At 42.6% G+C, this 15,176-nt stretch overlaps 1 protein-coding gene across 3 annotated transcripts in view; it reads right to left on the reverse strand.

Annotated features, from left to right (window-relative positions):
• Positions 1-15,176, reverse strand: part of DTD1 (D-aminoacyl-tRNA deacylase 1) — a 209,639-nt gene that overhangs the window by 3,086 nt on the left and 191,377 nt on the right. The window contains exons 5-6 of one of the 3 annotated variants that reach the window (XR_009603703.3): positions 12,540-12,711; positions 6,213-6,269 (exon numbers count right to left, since the gene is read on the reverse strand). Coding sequence is in view for 2 of the 3 variants with exons in the window: in XM_060611267.3 (XP_060467250.1) it covers positions 12,559-12,711 (153 nt within the window). In the remaining variant the exon portion in view is untranslated. Of the gene's footprint in view, positions 1-6,212; positions 6,270-6,308; positions 6,575-12,539; positions 12,712-15,176 lie in introns of those variants that run through there. The other 2 variants (XM_060611282.3, XM_060611267.3) reach the window with 2 other exon arrangements.

The raw sequence follows: 15,176 nt of genomic DNA on the forward strand, positions 1-15,176 counted from the left end.
CTTCTCATTTTCTTAAACATGACCAAGGAAAAACCTAGAGGCCAGGTTGCTGGCTGTCAAGTGGGAGTGGCTGGAGATCATAACACTCACACAGCTAGACATATGAAAAGGGAGGTGGGGAGGAGCTATCTGTGAGGTCCACCTGCCACATCAGAAGCACTGAGTGGAAGTCATGTGCAAACTGACAAACACAATTCTGCACAAGAGGGTGTCAAAATTTAGAAACCCTGGAGGAAGGGTAAGGTGCCTCCATATGAGAGCTCAACAGAGGATGGCATCTACTCCCTGTGAGCCAGGTGAGCTATCTCAGGGCAGACATGACCCGCAGGCTGGAGGCAACAGGCAGTAGTAAGCACCTGAGATAACAGCACCATAATTTCATAGCCTTGTGGAAAGAAGCTTCTGGAATGGTTCTCTTTTATTGCCTGCAAACATTGGGGGCAGTGGGGGATAATCCAGCACCAGAAGCAAGGAATTCCTCAACAGCCTGTTCGAGTCTCTCAAAGATGCTGATTTCCAGCCGATCTGCTTCTGGCTTTAGGCCATTCGAGCAACCACAGATGTAAGTGCTTGAGTTAAGATACACAGACCACAGACCTGCTCTCCAAACCACTGTCAAAAGAACCCAGATTTTATATATTTATTTCAGGCCACAGCTAGGAATCCAATCTGAATTCACTTACCTAGAAAAGAAAGGCTGTTCTATGAGAAAACATGGGTTGCTGAGAAGTCCACGTTATCAGAGAAGGATTCACTCTGACCTAGCATTTATTGTGATTCCAGTGAGCCTGCACTGAACTGTCAAGGTGAAGAATCTCTTCCTTTACTCGAGGCTGATGGTCCTGACCTGGTGATGTGTATAAGGGGCCCGTGATCCGATTTCCCCATTAAGACAGGAAACCTTGGTGTGGTGTACTAAAGGAAGAAACTCCCAAAAGAAATTAGTTTTTAATTTGGGCTTAACTTCTACCCTATTTCTCACATATATTTGTACGTATTTAATCATGCCTGTCTTACAGAACTGGCAGTGATTCAGAATTTTCACTTGTCCAACTGAACTTTCTGCAATGACAGGGTTGTTCTACCTCAGCACCATCCAAGATAGCCAGATGTGGCTACTGGGCACTTAAAATGTGGCTACTGTGACTAAGGAAATGAATTTTAAATTTTGCTTAATTTTAATTAATTTACACTTAAGTATCCATACATAGGTAGTACCTACTGCATCAGATGGCATATTTCTACGTTATCTGTAAGCTTAGCTCAACACTTCAGCAAAAAACAGAATCACTAACTGTGGCCAGCTTCTTGCCAATTTATTTTCTAATAAATGAAACTGAGGCGGAAGCTAGGTATGCAGAAAATCCAATTCTACTGCTGGTAAAGAAACATAATGTGCCTACTGTGCATCAGTGAGGAAGCAGTTCAGCCTCATGTATAGCAATGGCCAGAATAACACTAAGGTTTGGAAACAGTAACCTCCTCTAGATTAGAAGAAAGAGAATGGGCAGAAAATAATCTCTGACAAAAGACTGCTTAAAATTTCCCAAACGTATTGAAAGACAAACATTTACCAGTTCAAGAAGCTCAGAAAAGTCAAAGCAGTCATCAGAGTGAGACTCAGATGTAATACAGATGTTGGAATTATCAAAGAAAAACAACTATGATTAATATGTTAAGGGCTCTAATGGGCAAAGTAGACAATATACAAGAACAGATGGATAATACAGCAGAGAGATAGAAATGCTAAAAATAAAAAACACCATAACAGAGAAGAAGAATGCCTTTGATGGGCTCATCAGTAGACTGGACATAGCCAAAGGAAGAATCAGTGGGCTTGAAAATAGGTCAATATAAACTTCCAAACTACTGAAATGCAAAGAGAGAAAAGAACGGAATTGGAAAAGGAGGTGGGAGGGCATGAGTGCCTCAGTTGGTTAAGCATCTAACTCTTGATTTTGTTTCATGGGGTCAAGCCCCATGTCAGGCTCTGCACTGATAGCATGGAATCTACTTGGGATTCTCTTTCTCTGCCCCTCTCCTGCTCACTTGTGTGCACGTACACACACACACACACACACACACACACACACACTCTCTCAATATAAATAAATTTCAAAAAAAAAAAAAAAAAAAGAATGGAGGAAAAAGGGAATTGACCAACCAGGACATGGGGCAATTACAAAAGGTATAATATACATATAATTGGAATATCAGGAAGAGAGAGAGAACAGAGCAGAGTGTTTGACATAATAATGGCTAAGAACATCCCAAACTGGGAAAAAATAAAGAGAGAGAGAGAGAGAAATCCCTGAAAGAAGCTGAGGGAAAGGGGTACGGGGGAGGGAGGAAGTGGGGACGCTGTTATTAGCATGTGATAACATGTGATACACGTGAAGCTGTACAGGTCATCTGAAGGTGGACTTAGGTTAAAACTGCATGGGAGTGCAAGCTGGTGCAGCCACTCTGGAAAACAGTATGGAGGTTCCTCAAAAAACTAAAAATAGAACTACCGTACGACCCAGCAATTGCACTAGTAGGCATTTATCCAAGGGATACAGGTGTGCTGTTTCAAAGGGACACATGCACCCCTATGTTTATAGCAGCACTATCAACAATAGCCAAAGTATGGAAAGAGCCCAAATATCCATCGATGGGTGAATGGATAAAGAAGATGTGGTATATATATACAATGGAGTATTACTCAGCAATCAAAAAGAATGAAATCTTGTCATTTGCAACTACATGCATGGAACTGGAGGGTATTATGCTAAGTGAAATTAGTCAGAGAAAGACAAAAATCATGTGACTTCACTCATATGAAGACTTTAAGAGACAAAACAGATGAACAAAAGGGAAGGGAAACAAAAATAATATAAAAACAGGGAGGGGGACAAAACAGAAGAGACTCATAAATATGGAGAACAAACTGAGGGTTACGGGAGGGGTTGTGGGAGGGGGGATGGGTAAGGGGCACTAAGGAATCTACTTCTGAAATCATTGTTGCACTATATGCTAACTAACTTGGATGTAAATTTAAAAAAAAATAAAAAAATAAAACAAGTTAAAAAAAATGTGTACTGCAAATTTTAGGGCAACCACTACAAATTTTTTAATTAAAAAAAAAATAGAAACAGCACGTCAGAGGCATAGTTAGTTTTATACATGAAACACCACCACACGTTGACACAGGAAGCAAAATGAAAGCTGTGGAAATGAAAGAGATTCTACCTTCTACAGGGGAAAAACACAGTGAAAACATGACTATCCTTTAACAGAACACACACACACAACACACACACACACACACACACACACACACACACACACACACCCTGCTCTAGCTCATTAGGAAGAAATGTGCTCAGCCAGATATGTCTTATTATTCAGACAAAGGTCAAGTTGAAAAAGCAAACAGATGGCAGTTTCCAAAACACTTTCCTTGCTTGGTTTCAAGTGTGTTGACATTTGAGGACAGAAATGTGGGGTGCTGCTCAGGAGCACGCTCCTCTCACACCCTAATGACAGCAGCCAAATAAATATGCAAATGAGGCAATACTTGACCTTGCAATCAAAGGCAGAGAGCACATGGTCCCACAGAGAGGCTGCCATAGCTAGCACAGGGGGAAATGGGAGGTGCAGCCTCACAGAAAACCTTGAGACCTCCCAGCAAGGTGAGTGAGCCTGAAGGAATGAGGCAGAGGACAAAAACAGAGGTGCACTTTAGCACTTCCATGTTCATTTGATAAAATAAGAAACATCTGCAATGTGACAGAAATGTCAACACCCTGGGAGTATCCTCTAAAGGTTTCTCATTTTCAAAGAAAAATATGCCCAAGCTCATGCAACTTCTCACTCCACTTTCTTCTGCCTTTTCTTTCTCTCTCATGCCTTGGAAGCTCCAAGCTGCTCCCTTAGGTCCTGTGAGGCTCCCTAGGGCTCTTCCTGTTTGTAAAGAAAAGCAAATGAAAACTGCAGCTCCCCTCACAGAGGCAGGGGTGGGGCTTGCTGTTTTTCTGTGGAGCACAGTCAATGCCAAGGTCACCTTCTGTCTGTCACTACTTAATTCAGCTCTTACAGATATCTGAATATTCGGTGGTGATTTTGGGGGTCTACTGGGATGACAAATTTCAGCAGATGGGGCAACAAAAGCCCATGGGCAACAAAAACCCCAAATACATAACTGGAAGACCATCTGTCATTTACTCCTGGCCCCCTTTAAGGTCTTCAAATCTGAGTACATGTCTATAATCCCAGAAAGGTGCAGGAGAGGGGGTGGGTGCCCCAGCTCCTCCCTGATCCTTGGCTGGCTGCAGCAGAGGTGCCTCAGAGGATTCCTCACATCTGTCCATACCTGGATGTCAGCACCAGCCACCCAGCCTCTGCTGTCATCTCTGGTTTGAATTCCAACTGGACATCCACCTTAAACTGCCAATAAGCAAATGGTTTTCCTCATGAACTCAGTCAAAAACCCAGACAGTGCTACAGTGCTAAATATGCTAAATATGCAAAGAAAACACAGCTTCTGTATTTTCATGGACCCATCTAAATGTCCTCACAAGTCTCCATCCCGCTGAGTAGCAGCAGGGGAAATCTTGAACGCACAGTAATTCTGCTCGCCTGGGTGTTGGAACAGCTGAGTCCTCAAGTGGCCTTTGTGCCTCGGTGGCTGGTGTGGTTCAGCACCTGGTGCTGAGCCCTGGGGCACACCACTGAGCAGCACCTGATTGCTCAGGGGCCAGAGCCCCCACCCCTGTCTGACCTGACCTCAATTCAGCTCTCACTAGCACTACAGACCCCTCACGCCTTACCCTGGGAACCACATGGAGATCGTGGCTGAGACCTGCAAAGACTCAGTGCTATGAAGAGCTGAGGTCATGACCCTCCTGGCTTTCTGGGCACATTGGCCTCTCTCGGCCTCTGGGGCAGGCTCACCTCACCCCTTCTAATAGGACCTATGGCCAGCCCAATGAACCCCCACAAACCTCTCTTCTGCACACCTCACAAGGCAGGTGAGACCCTCTACTAGCTCCTGCTGCATCCTGATGCCTAACCACTTCTTGCTGCCCCTTCTACTCAGCTGCAGCAGTCTCGTAGAGACCTGCAGCCATCCTACACAGCAGTCTCCTTCCAGAATTCCCACCAGGGACCAGAGCACCAGGACCGCAGGCCTCTAGCTCTCCCATCAACCTAACCACCACCCCAAGGACTCTAGCCTGGAGCCAGAACACCAAGTGCGGCCTTGGGCTTCTCCTCCATATGTCCCTTTTCTCTCTCCCACTGTGTCTCCTAAACTGAAGCTCTCCTTCACCTTCCCTCCTACCAGACAGGGCCCCTCTACATCATTCTTCTGCACTCACCCTCTCCCTGCCTCATCCCTAGGGCCATGATGATGACACAGCTGCAGTGAGCTTGATTTACAGGGAAAAGGAAAACACATCTACTCTTTTCAAAACACTGTGCCCTTGAGTTTGCTTCCCCCACTACTGCGTCCCCTCTCTGGTTAGTTCTTTTTGACCCTTGAACAATATGGAGGTTAGAGATGCCAACCCCTACACAGTAAAAGTCCATATAACTTTTGATTCCCCAAAAACTTAACTACTAATAGCGTACTGCTGGCCAAAACCTTATTGATGACATAAACAACACATTTTCTGTATGTTATACATATTATACACTGTATTCTTACAGTAAACCAAGAAAAAAGACAATGTTATTTAAAAAATCATGAAGAAAAAATACATTTATAGTCCTGTACTGAGTTTATTATCACCAGTTTTCATCTGTTAACAAGATGCATTGTCAGTACTTACATCATCATCCTACATGATACAAAACACTATACACTTTATACATATTACTAATGCTAGACTCAAAAATGAGAAGATAATGTGAAAAAGAAATTCATATTTATTTACAGGTGTAATGATTCATGCATTAATAATGAAGTAGTAGCAACAGGATTGCTTTATGGTAGGCTAGCCTACACACTAATGAATGAATGGTTATGAAATTTTTGTGGCATATAGTTTTACGGTCATATTCATAATACAGTACTGTCAAGACCACTTTACCACTGTGACAATAGGCCAATATGCAGTTTCTCCAATTATAAGAGAGAGGGGCATACTGTATAGCAATTCTTTGAAAGAAAAGTTGTAAAACAGTAAGAGAACAAACACATTTTCAATTTCATATCAACTATCACTCACCTTACGCCTCTGTAAGGACAGGTTCTCCACCTCCACACAGGTCTTGCACACAACGTTCTACATGATGAATACGTAGACAATGAAGATGATGACAAAAAATGTCTCATACAATTAATCGGTTTTCACACAAGGACACACACATAGACAACCCTAAGTTTATTAACTGTACGGATGGCATGATGATGACTTTCTATTCATTAAGCGGAAGTGGATCATCATAAAGGTCTCCGTCCTCACTGTCTTCACGCTGAGTTGGCAGAGGAGGAGGAAGGAGGGCTGGTCTTGCTGTCCCAGGGGCGGGAAAGCAGAGGAAGTGGAGAAGGTAGGAGGGGAGGCGGATGAGGCAGGCACGCTCGGTGTAACTTTATGGAAATACCAAACATTGTCATTTCTGTCTGACTTGTTTGCTTTTTCTTTTCTGTTTTCAAATGTTTCTATATGGCACCAATCATTCTTCCACCTTTGCTTTAGTTTCAGTGTCCAATCATAAAAGAAGTCAAAAGTAATCATGAATAACTGGAACCCTTCTGCCAGACGAACAATTTGTTTTCTGGCACTGCTGCTTCTATGCCTTCTTGCTCATCATCTGAAACTGTTTCGGAAGCATTCATCTCTCTCAAGTCGTCTTCTGTTAATTCCTCTGTGGTGCCTACTAGTTCTTGAATTTCTCCAAGATCCATATCATGAAACCTTTCTACCACCCTCCCCCCCAACTCACCTTTTTTAAAACCATATCGATAGTCTCTTTCATGATTTCCTTGGTTGGTTTTGTTATAAATCCTGTGAAGTCATGTACAATATCTGGACAGAGTTTTCTCCAACAGGAATTTATCGTTTCAGGCTTGATGGCTTTCACAGAATTTTCTAGAACAACAGTGGCATCTTCAATGGAGTAATCCTTCCAGACCTTCTTGATGTTCTATCAGAGTTCTCTTCCATAGCACTAACAATGTTTTCCACGGAGTCCCGTGTGTGATGAGCCCTCAATGTCCTCATGACTCCCTGATCTACAGCCTGAATTAGAGATCATGTGTTTGGAGGCCACAGACCAATTTGATACCTGCAGTGTTGGACTCACGGGGTTCTGGGTGGCCAGGGACATTGTCCAATACCAAAAAAATCTTTAAAAGGCAGTCCCTTCCTGGCAAGGTACTCCCGTACTTCAGGAACAAATCATCAATAGAACCAATCCAGAAAAAGAGTTCTCATTGTCCAGGCCTTCTTGTTATACAAGCAAAAAGATAGCAGCTGGTGTGTGTTTATTCCCCTTCAAGGCTTGGGGGGTTAGCAACTTTATAGATTAGGGAAGTCCTGATCATAAACCCAACTGCATTTACACAAAACAGCAGTTAGCCTCTCCCTTCCTGTCTTAAATCCTGATACTTGCTTCTCTTCCTTACTAATAAATGTCCTTAGGGACATTTTCTTCCAGAATAGGGTACTTTTGTCTGCATTAAAAACTTGTTCAGACAGATATCCTTTCTCTTCAATGATCTTCTCAGTGGCATCTGGGAACTCATCTGCTGCCTCTTGATCGGCAGATGCTGCTTCTCCTATTATCTTGATATTTGTAAAGCCAAACATTTTTCTAAAATTATAAAAACCATCCTTTGCTGGCATTAAATTCTCCAGCTTTAGATCTTTCTCTTTGCTTTTGCTTTAAGTTGTCACATAATGATTTCACTTTTTCTCAAATCATATTAAGAGTCTATAGGTATGCCTTTCTTTTTTTTAAGTTTATTTATTTTTTGAGAGAGCAGGGGGAGGGGTAAAGAGAGAGAATACCAAGCAGGCTCCATGCCGTCAGCATGGAGCCCAATGCGGGGCTGGAAACTCAAGAACTGTGAGATCATGACCTGGGCCAAGTCGGATGTTTAACCACCTGAGTCACCCAGGTGTGCCGGTATGTCTTTCTTATAGCAATCCTGTACCAACATAAAAGCTGCATTACCAATATGAGATAAAAGGATATTTCATAAAAAGTGCAAGGCTTTCAGGCCTGCTGGCATTGCTACAGCAATGGCTACGCAAAATTTTTTTTTTTTTTTTTTTTTTTTTTTTTACAATGTTCCTGATGCTGGATTCATTATCTTGAGATGGTGGGCACTGAAGCTTCAGACCTAAATCCATGAGACATATTAAGCAATTCAACTTTTTCTTGTGGTGTTATGACTTTTCTCTGCTTCTTGGGAGCACTTCGAGCATCACTAGTGGCACTCTGGATGAGTCCCATGGTGTTATTCAAGGTTTAGGGTATTGTACTAATAAACACGATGAAAAGTACGCAAGAATCACGAGGTATCACATTTTACTACAATACATAACTTACGGCAGGGACAAACTGCGCAGAGATGATTAGCGTCACGTGATATTTTAAGTGGATACTCACAACACCTGAGCTCACGGTAATAGCAACAGTGGCTAGGAAATTATTATAGTAGTATATAGCACGTACTATAGCTAATTTATGCAGTTATGCATTTTCACTTGTTTGCATTTCTCTCCACTGCAAATGGTGCCACATAAGTGTTGGTGTGTATAAATTTTGATAAATTTTAACTTTTTATAATAGATGTATGTATATTTTATGGTAGTAACTGGTAAAATAGACTGGTACTTACATAGATTTTTTTATGCATTCATGACATTCCTAACATTTTCTTAATTTCTTTATATTTCTAAGGCTACATAGTTTGTCTGCAAGCTTTTGCAAATTGTTGTAAATCTCCAAAAATGTTTCCAATATATGGAAAAAAACAAAAAAAAACCATGCATAAGGAGACCCACACAGGTCAAACCGTGTTGTTCAAGAGTCAACTGTAGTAGGATTTACCCCAAGTTCTACACTACCCAATCAGCAATACCTTGAGAATAAATATGGTTACAGTTTTTAACTTTTCCATCAATTTTAGAAAAGCAAAAATAGATACCTACCAGTCTATAAGAAATTTCACCTCTTAAACTCTGGGAGATGTTGGAAAGAGATGCCCACTTTCACCTCTTCCCTTGTTTTCTATTGTGAATGTGTCCTCTAGCATGTTCTGTGACACACAGTTACTGTCTCTTTCTCTACGCATGAGGCATTCAGGTGTTTTTCTTGCCCATAGAGATGGCAAAATCACTCCCAAGCTACCCACTGGGTACCGGAAACTAATGTCCAGGATACCTTTCTACTGGGATTATTCTAAGGCCAAAATCTAACTCAAATAGAAAGTTATGTTTTGCACTGTTATAAAGAGTAGAATTCAACAACACCCCTCAATAAACAAAACAAAGATTTGTAGTACTGAACAGACACAGTTACATCAAAAATCAAGACATTAAATTTATAAAATATATGAGCAGGTTGATAATATAATCAAGAAAAGATGCAACTAGGTGGCATAAGAATTTTTTAAAGCCATTTTGAAAATACAAGGTCCAAGGCACATCTGAGTGTGTGTGTGTGCACACACATGTGCGCGCGCGTCCATTTAGGTTGATAAGCTGTGCTTGGTTACTGGGAGAGGAGTGATTATATATTTATTACTTTTCTATGCATTGAGTTCATCATGGGAGTCTGAAAATTCAATTTTTAAAAATTTACTGTAAGGTCCCAATACTCATTGAGGAAAAAGCTATTATTTATAATCTTAAAACTACATGGAAAAGACATGGTGCTGTGTCAGAGTAGGGCCATAAGAATAAAAAGCCATGTAGGCTGGGCAGCTGCCCTCAGTTCAAGGAGCAGAAATAGAATATATTGGGTCTGGATTTTGCTTCTGAACCAAGGAACCACCCACTATAATGAATGTCATCCCCTGCCCATCAGATTAGCCAGTTCTTCATCCTTCATCCAGGGGTCAGGAGTGGATGCTGGGATGCTCTCTCCAACACAATCGCCAGGGGGCAAGGGAGGTGCCACAGAAACATAGGGAGAGTCCCCTTCAACTTGCCCCTCCCACCCCAGCCTGCTAGGACTGTCACCAGGCATTATGGCTTTACCCGCCTGACATTCACAACACCACTAGTGAAAGGAATGAGTTTGACTCTCTTAGTTAATAAAGAAAACCAAGAAAGCAAAGATTACATAACTTAATGTCACACAGAAATTGGCAGGATGGAAATAAGAACTCAGTGAGATCCTGTGTGACCGCTGGACCCACTTAATGAGCATAACTGTAAAAGTAACTTAAAAAGGCACTCTGTGCACTGTCTTTGCGTGGTGCAATTCACCCCTCAGAAATTTAGGGTTAGTGAACAGACTGTAAGTCAGAAGCACTAGCAATATTTGTGATGACAAAACTCACAGCTAATATGAGCAAATCATCACAGAAATTTTAAGGGGGTGGGAATGGAAGTTTTATATGATATAAATGCCACATAAAATATTACTGTGTATTTGTGAATTATTTAGACACCACATAGCAAGCTTCAGAAGACTCTCCCTAACTCACACCAACTGTGTCAGTTCATGAATAAAAACCCATGTCTTTAGGTCAAGGCCAAGAAAAGGGGGAGCTTGTGACTGTGACAAATGAAGCAGAGTGTGAAAAAAACTTCCCTCTGATTCCTGCTTTGCTTTCCCATTAGTGTGAGAAAAATCAGCCAAGACAAGTGACCATGGCTCTGTTGCTCCCGTAGTTACTTGGAAGGAAACAGAGTGATTAGGGGAAAAGTCAAGAGGACATTACAGGATTTATTATCCAGTGTCTCCCTCCCCTTAAAACTGTCAGTGAATCAGGGCTCCTGGGCAGCTCAGTCAGTTGAGCGTCCAACTTCGGCTCAGGTCATGATCTCATGGCTCATGAATTCAAGCCCCGCATCAGGTTCTGTGCTGACAGCTCAGAGCCTGGAGCCTCCTTCAGATTCTGTCTCCCTCTCTTCCTCTCTGCCCCTCCCCTGCTCGCGCTTTATCTCTCTCTCTCAAAATTAAATAAACATTGAAAAAAAAAACATCAGTGGATCAACAACATAACCTTCCTGAGCTCTCTGTTCTGTTCCTTTGGTCTGTTTATGTTTGCAAGCCAATTCCACAACACCCAATTATCACTACAGACTCTCTAATATATCTCAGTGTCTAGTAGTGTGCATCCTAAAGGTCATTTCACAAACGGACTTCCCTTTCAGAAGGAAAGAGAAGGCAGAAAACCATCTTAAGAATGTTCTCCTCTCTCACCATTCAGCATCTCCAGGATGAACCCATATGCTGACATGGTTTGAACCACAGACTATGTATAAGCTGAAAGCTCTGAAATGTATGGCCAGACCTTGCTCCTCTCTTGATTTCTGCTACTACCTACTAACTGGCCTGATGGTTCCAGCCTCACTCCCCATGGCTGCTGGAGTCATCTCCTTAAACTTTGCACCTGATCATGTCATTTGTATCTTTGAACCTTCAGAGGTTCCCTGCCACCTCAGGATGAAACCCAAATTTCCCAACTGCACACCAGACCCTTATGACCCATAATCCTATTTGTCTGATTTTACAGAAGCTCCCTGGATACCCCACTGCCCACTTGCACGCAGTGTTCTAGCCACTCTTCTCTACCTCTGTTCCAAAACTCTCTGTCCTTCCCCACACCAAACAGTGTTTGCATCTGCTTTTCTCTTGGCTGTGGCAGCTCCCACCTCGCCCCTCGTTTGCCCATTTCCACACATCCTCCCTTCCGCGGAGCCTCACATTCCCACCACCCCCACAAGAAACCATGCTACAATTATTCCTTTGCTTCTCCCTGAACTTGTAAACTCCGGCAAGTATGAGGCTCTCAATAACATGCTCACTGGGGGAACAAACTTGAGCAAAGGGCCATCAGACAGCCAGGTCAAGGTTTAGATGCCTCTGACCTTCAGGCAGAGAGGGAGACTACTACTACAGTGAGCTGAGAGGCACTCCTGGGTGTGGAGGTGACAAGGTGCTGTGACAGGCAGAGCAAACTGAAGGATGGGGTGGGCAGCTATGAGAGGAGGTGGCTGCAGGTGACTGTGGTTCCCGCTGGAGCTGCCGAGAGCAGCAATGGAGAGGAGGGCGCAATGGCCAGGAACGGTTTGGGTGAGGCTCCAGGTCCGGATCACACATCTGCGAACACTCTGGAAATGCTCACAGTAGCGGCAGTTGTTAGCCGACAAAGGCAAGTGAGGAAGGAGAACACTCCAGGCCCATGGGTACCCCCAACCCGACCCCGCACTTCAACTTTTCTCTCCATCCAGGAAGGCGGCAGATTTCAGGAAGCTATGGATGAATGTCCATAAAGTGAATTCTGCCTCAAAAGCCATTCTGTTCTCAATTTGTTACCATTTGCCCAAAATGTCAGAAGATGGAGCTATGCAGGGAGGGGAGGCTCCTACCTGAGTTCCATCCTTAAGTCTACGGCTCCCGCTCAGAAGACACGTCGCCCTCTGCCCCGCTGCTGGCACTGCGGTCTTCTTTTCGGGGGGCGTTTCTTTCTTTGCTTGATTCGGAAGGCCCCTTGGCTCTGGTCTTTTCTTTCCTCTGCTGCTGTTTTTCAAGCTTTGACAGCTGATTATAAAAAGTAAAAAGATTTGTTTTACAAACGTAAACGTGTGCCTGTATATCCAAAACACCGATTACTTCCCACGTAGCAACCGATGAAAGTGCTTCTGTCTGATAAGCCTGTGTGCCGTGACGGTTCAGATGTGCCAAGTGGCCAGCAACACGTACGTTAGTCAGTCAGGCACCTGAGTCGTTGACACAGATTAGTCACGTGTGTGATCTCTCCGAACTTTCCCCACCCATAACTCATCTTGCCATGTGCTATTTGAAAATGGTCAGCTAACAGGCTTCTCTGATAGGCTGAGATGAGAAGAGCCCTATAAATAAAAGTCTTTTATCCGTTTTTTTTCCTCTGATGTTTCTCCAGCTTTTTCTAAGCACATAGTCTTCCCACTTACTGTTTTCTAAAGACTGATCAAAACACTCCACTATTTGCTGAAGATAACAGAGAAGGCTCCGAATAAAGTACATTAAGCACATTTAGACATCGTCTCAATTCTCAATTTATTCCTTGAGACTGAACTTATCCACAGCCAAAACCGCAAGTGTTCCTAGTAGGCCACGTGGTGGCTACACACGGACACTGGCCACAGGGAGCCCTCTCAGACTTCCTTCAGGCCGGCTGGGGGACATGCCTCTGGCACCCGACTCCGGAGGAACCAGGGTCCACTTCTCCAGTGGAAACCACAGACTAGACAGTTGAAAGAAACTTAGATCATCTGACACCCTGAGCAACAGCAAGTCCACTCCAGAAAGGCCTGCTGAGAAACTTGTCAGAGCACATTGGCCAAGTGTGAGCCCACAGGATTTTCTTAGACCAAAAAAGCCATCTGTAACAAAGCCCGAGAGACAGCAACACCCAGTTTCATCTGCCTCCCAGACAAAGACTGCAAACATTTCATAGTTCACATGGAAAGAGGGAAACTAAATGAAGGGCTGGCTTCTTCTCCCTGCCGGTCCACGTCCCACATCCAAACACACAAAGAAAACTCCCTACAAGCAACCTGCCATATCATCTCTTGATTACAGACAGACTGAGCAAAACCTTAAGATCAATCAACAATCAGCTGCTCTCAATTTGGTCTAGAAAATCACATTTATTAATGGTTGACTTAAAACACTATCTTTCCCACTTCCCATTTACCTGAAAAGCTCTAGTAAACAATGAGGTTGGTTAACATGCTAAGTAGATTTTGTGAATGAAGACATCACTTTACCTTTGACCCATCAACTCTCCTCCCAGGTAACTCCTCTGGAAAAATTCTCATTCGTGTGCACAGGAAAGGCTCACAGAAATGAGCAATGCACTACTGTTTGTATCAGCAAAAACCCAAACAGCCTAAATGTCAACTGACATAAGGATAGATAAATGTAATGTGGTATATATGCTCAAATAAAGCAATACCATAACGCAGATCTACATATATCAAAATGGGTAAGTCTTTAAAATCATGTTATGCAAACCAAATTAAGTTTCAAAGGCTATATACAGCAGGATTCCATTTACACAAAACAACACTATATATTGCTAATGGGCTTATGCAGATATGGTATGAACTAGGTGAATACAAACCAATTTCAGTACAATAGTTAACTATGGGGAGACAGAGGAGAGAATGCGATCACAGTGGAATGAATATACATGGGTTCACACCATAACTGTCAACTTTTACTTTTATAAAAACACACCAGGTATAGAACAGGGCTGCTGACCAGTGCTAGTATGTGAACTGCTTGCTACCAGCACTTAGACCATCCCACCAGTAAAATGCTTGCACCGGGATGTAAACCAACACATAACTTCCTTCATCAACAAAGCCTTGCTGTGAAAGTATCAGCTACTGAACCATGTACTTGGTGGCATTTTTCTCTGTACTATTTTACCACAGATAAAGGAGGAATTTCCTGTATCTAAGGTGACAGCCTTCCATCCCCATTCCTCTTTTGGAATTAAAATGCTCCTTTTCTTTATGAAATGATGAGGATAGTAGATGGGTGTCCTTCTGTCTTGCTCCTTTTTTTTTTTTTTGGCAAAATGATCTTGGATTGCACAATGTGAATGTACTTACCATTATTGAATTGTATATTTAAAAATAGCTAGGATGGTAAATTTTATGTGTATTTTATGACAATTAAAAAAACTTTTCATTGTGCTATATATAATTGACATATAATATTACAAGAGTTTCAGGTGTACACATGATTTGATTTGTATATACTGCAAACTGATCACCACGATAAGTCTAGCTAACAGCCATCACCAAAAAAAATTTGTTAGTGATCTTAGAAAACACAGAGTTGGCACTCTATGCTGGACGTCCCCCCCCCCAATTTCTTTTTTATCTTTTTATATTCCTAGTTCATGAAATCCAAACATCTGGAAATCAGTGTTCTGCAGTGAACTGTGATAAGTTGCCTTCTGCTGCCAGCAGCTTACATTTACATCAGTGTCTATGTATGTGTTTATACAT

Source organism: Panthera onca, chromosome A3 (genome assembly GCF_046562875.1).
Source record: "Panthera onca isolate mPanOnc1 chromosome A3, mPanOnc1 haplotype 2, whole genome shotgun sequence".
NCBI classification, from domain to species: Eukaryota; Metazoa; Chordata; class Mammalia; order Carnivora; family Felidae; genus Panthera; species Panthera onca.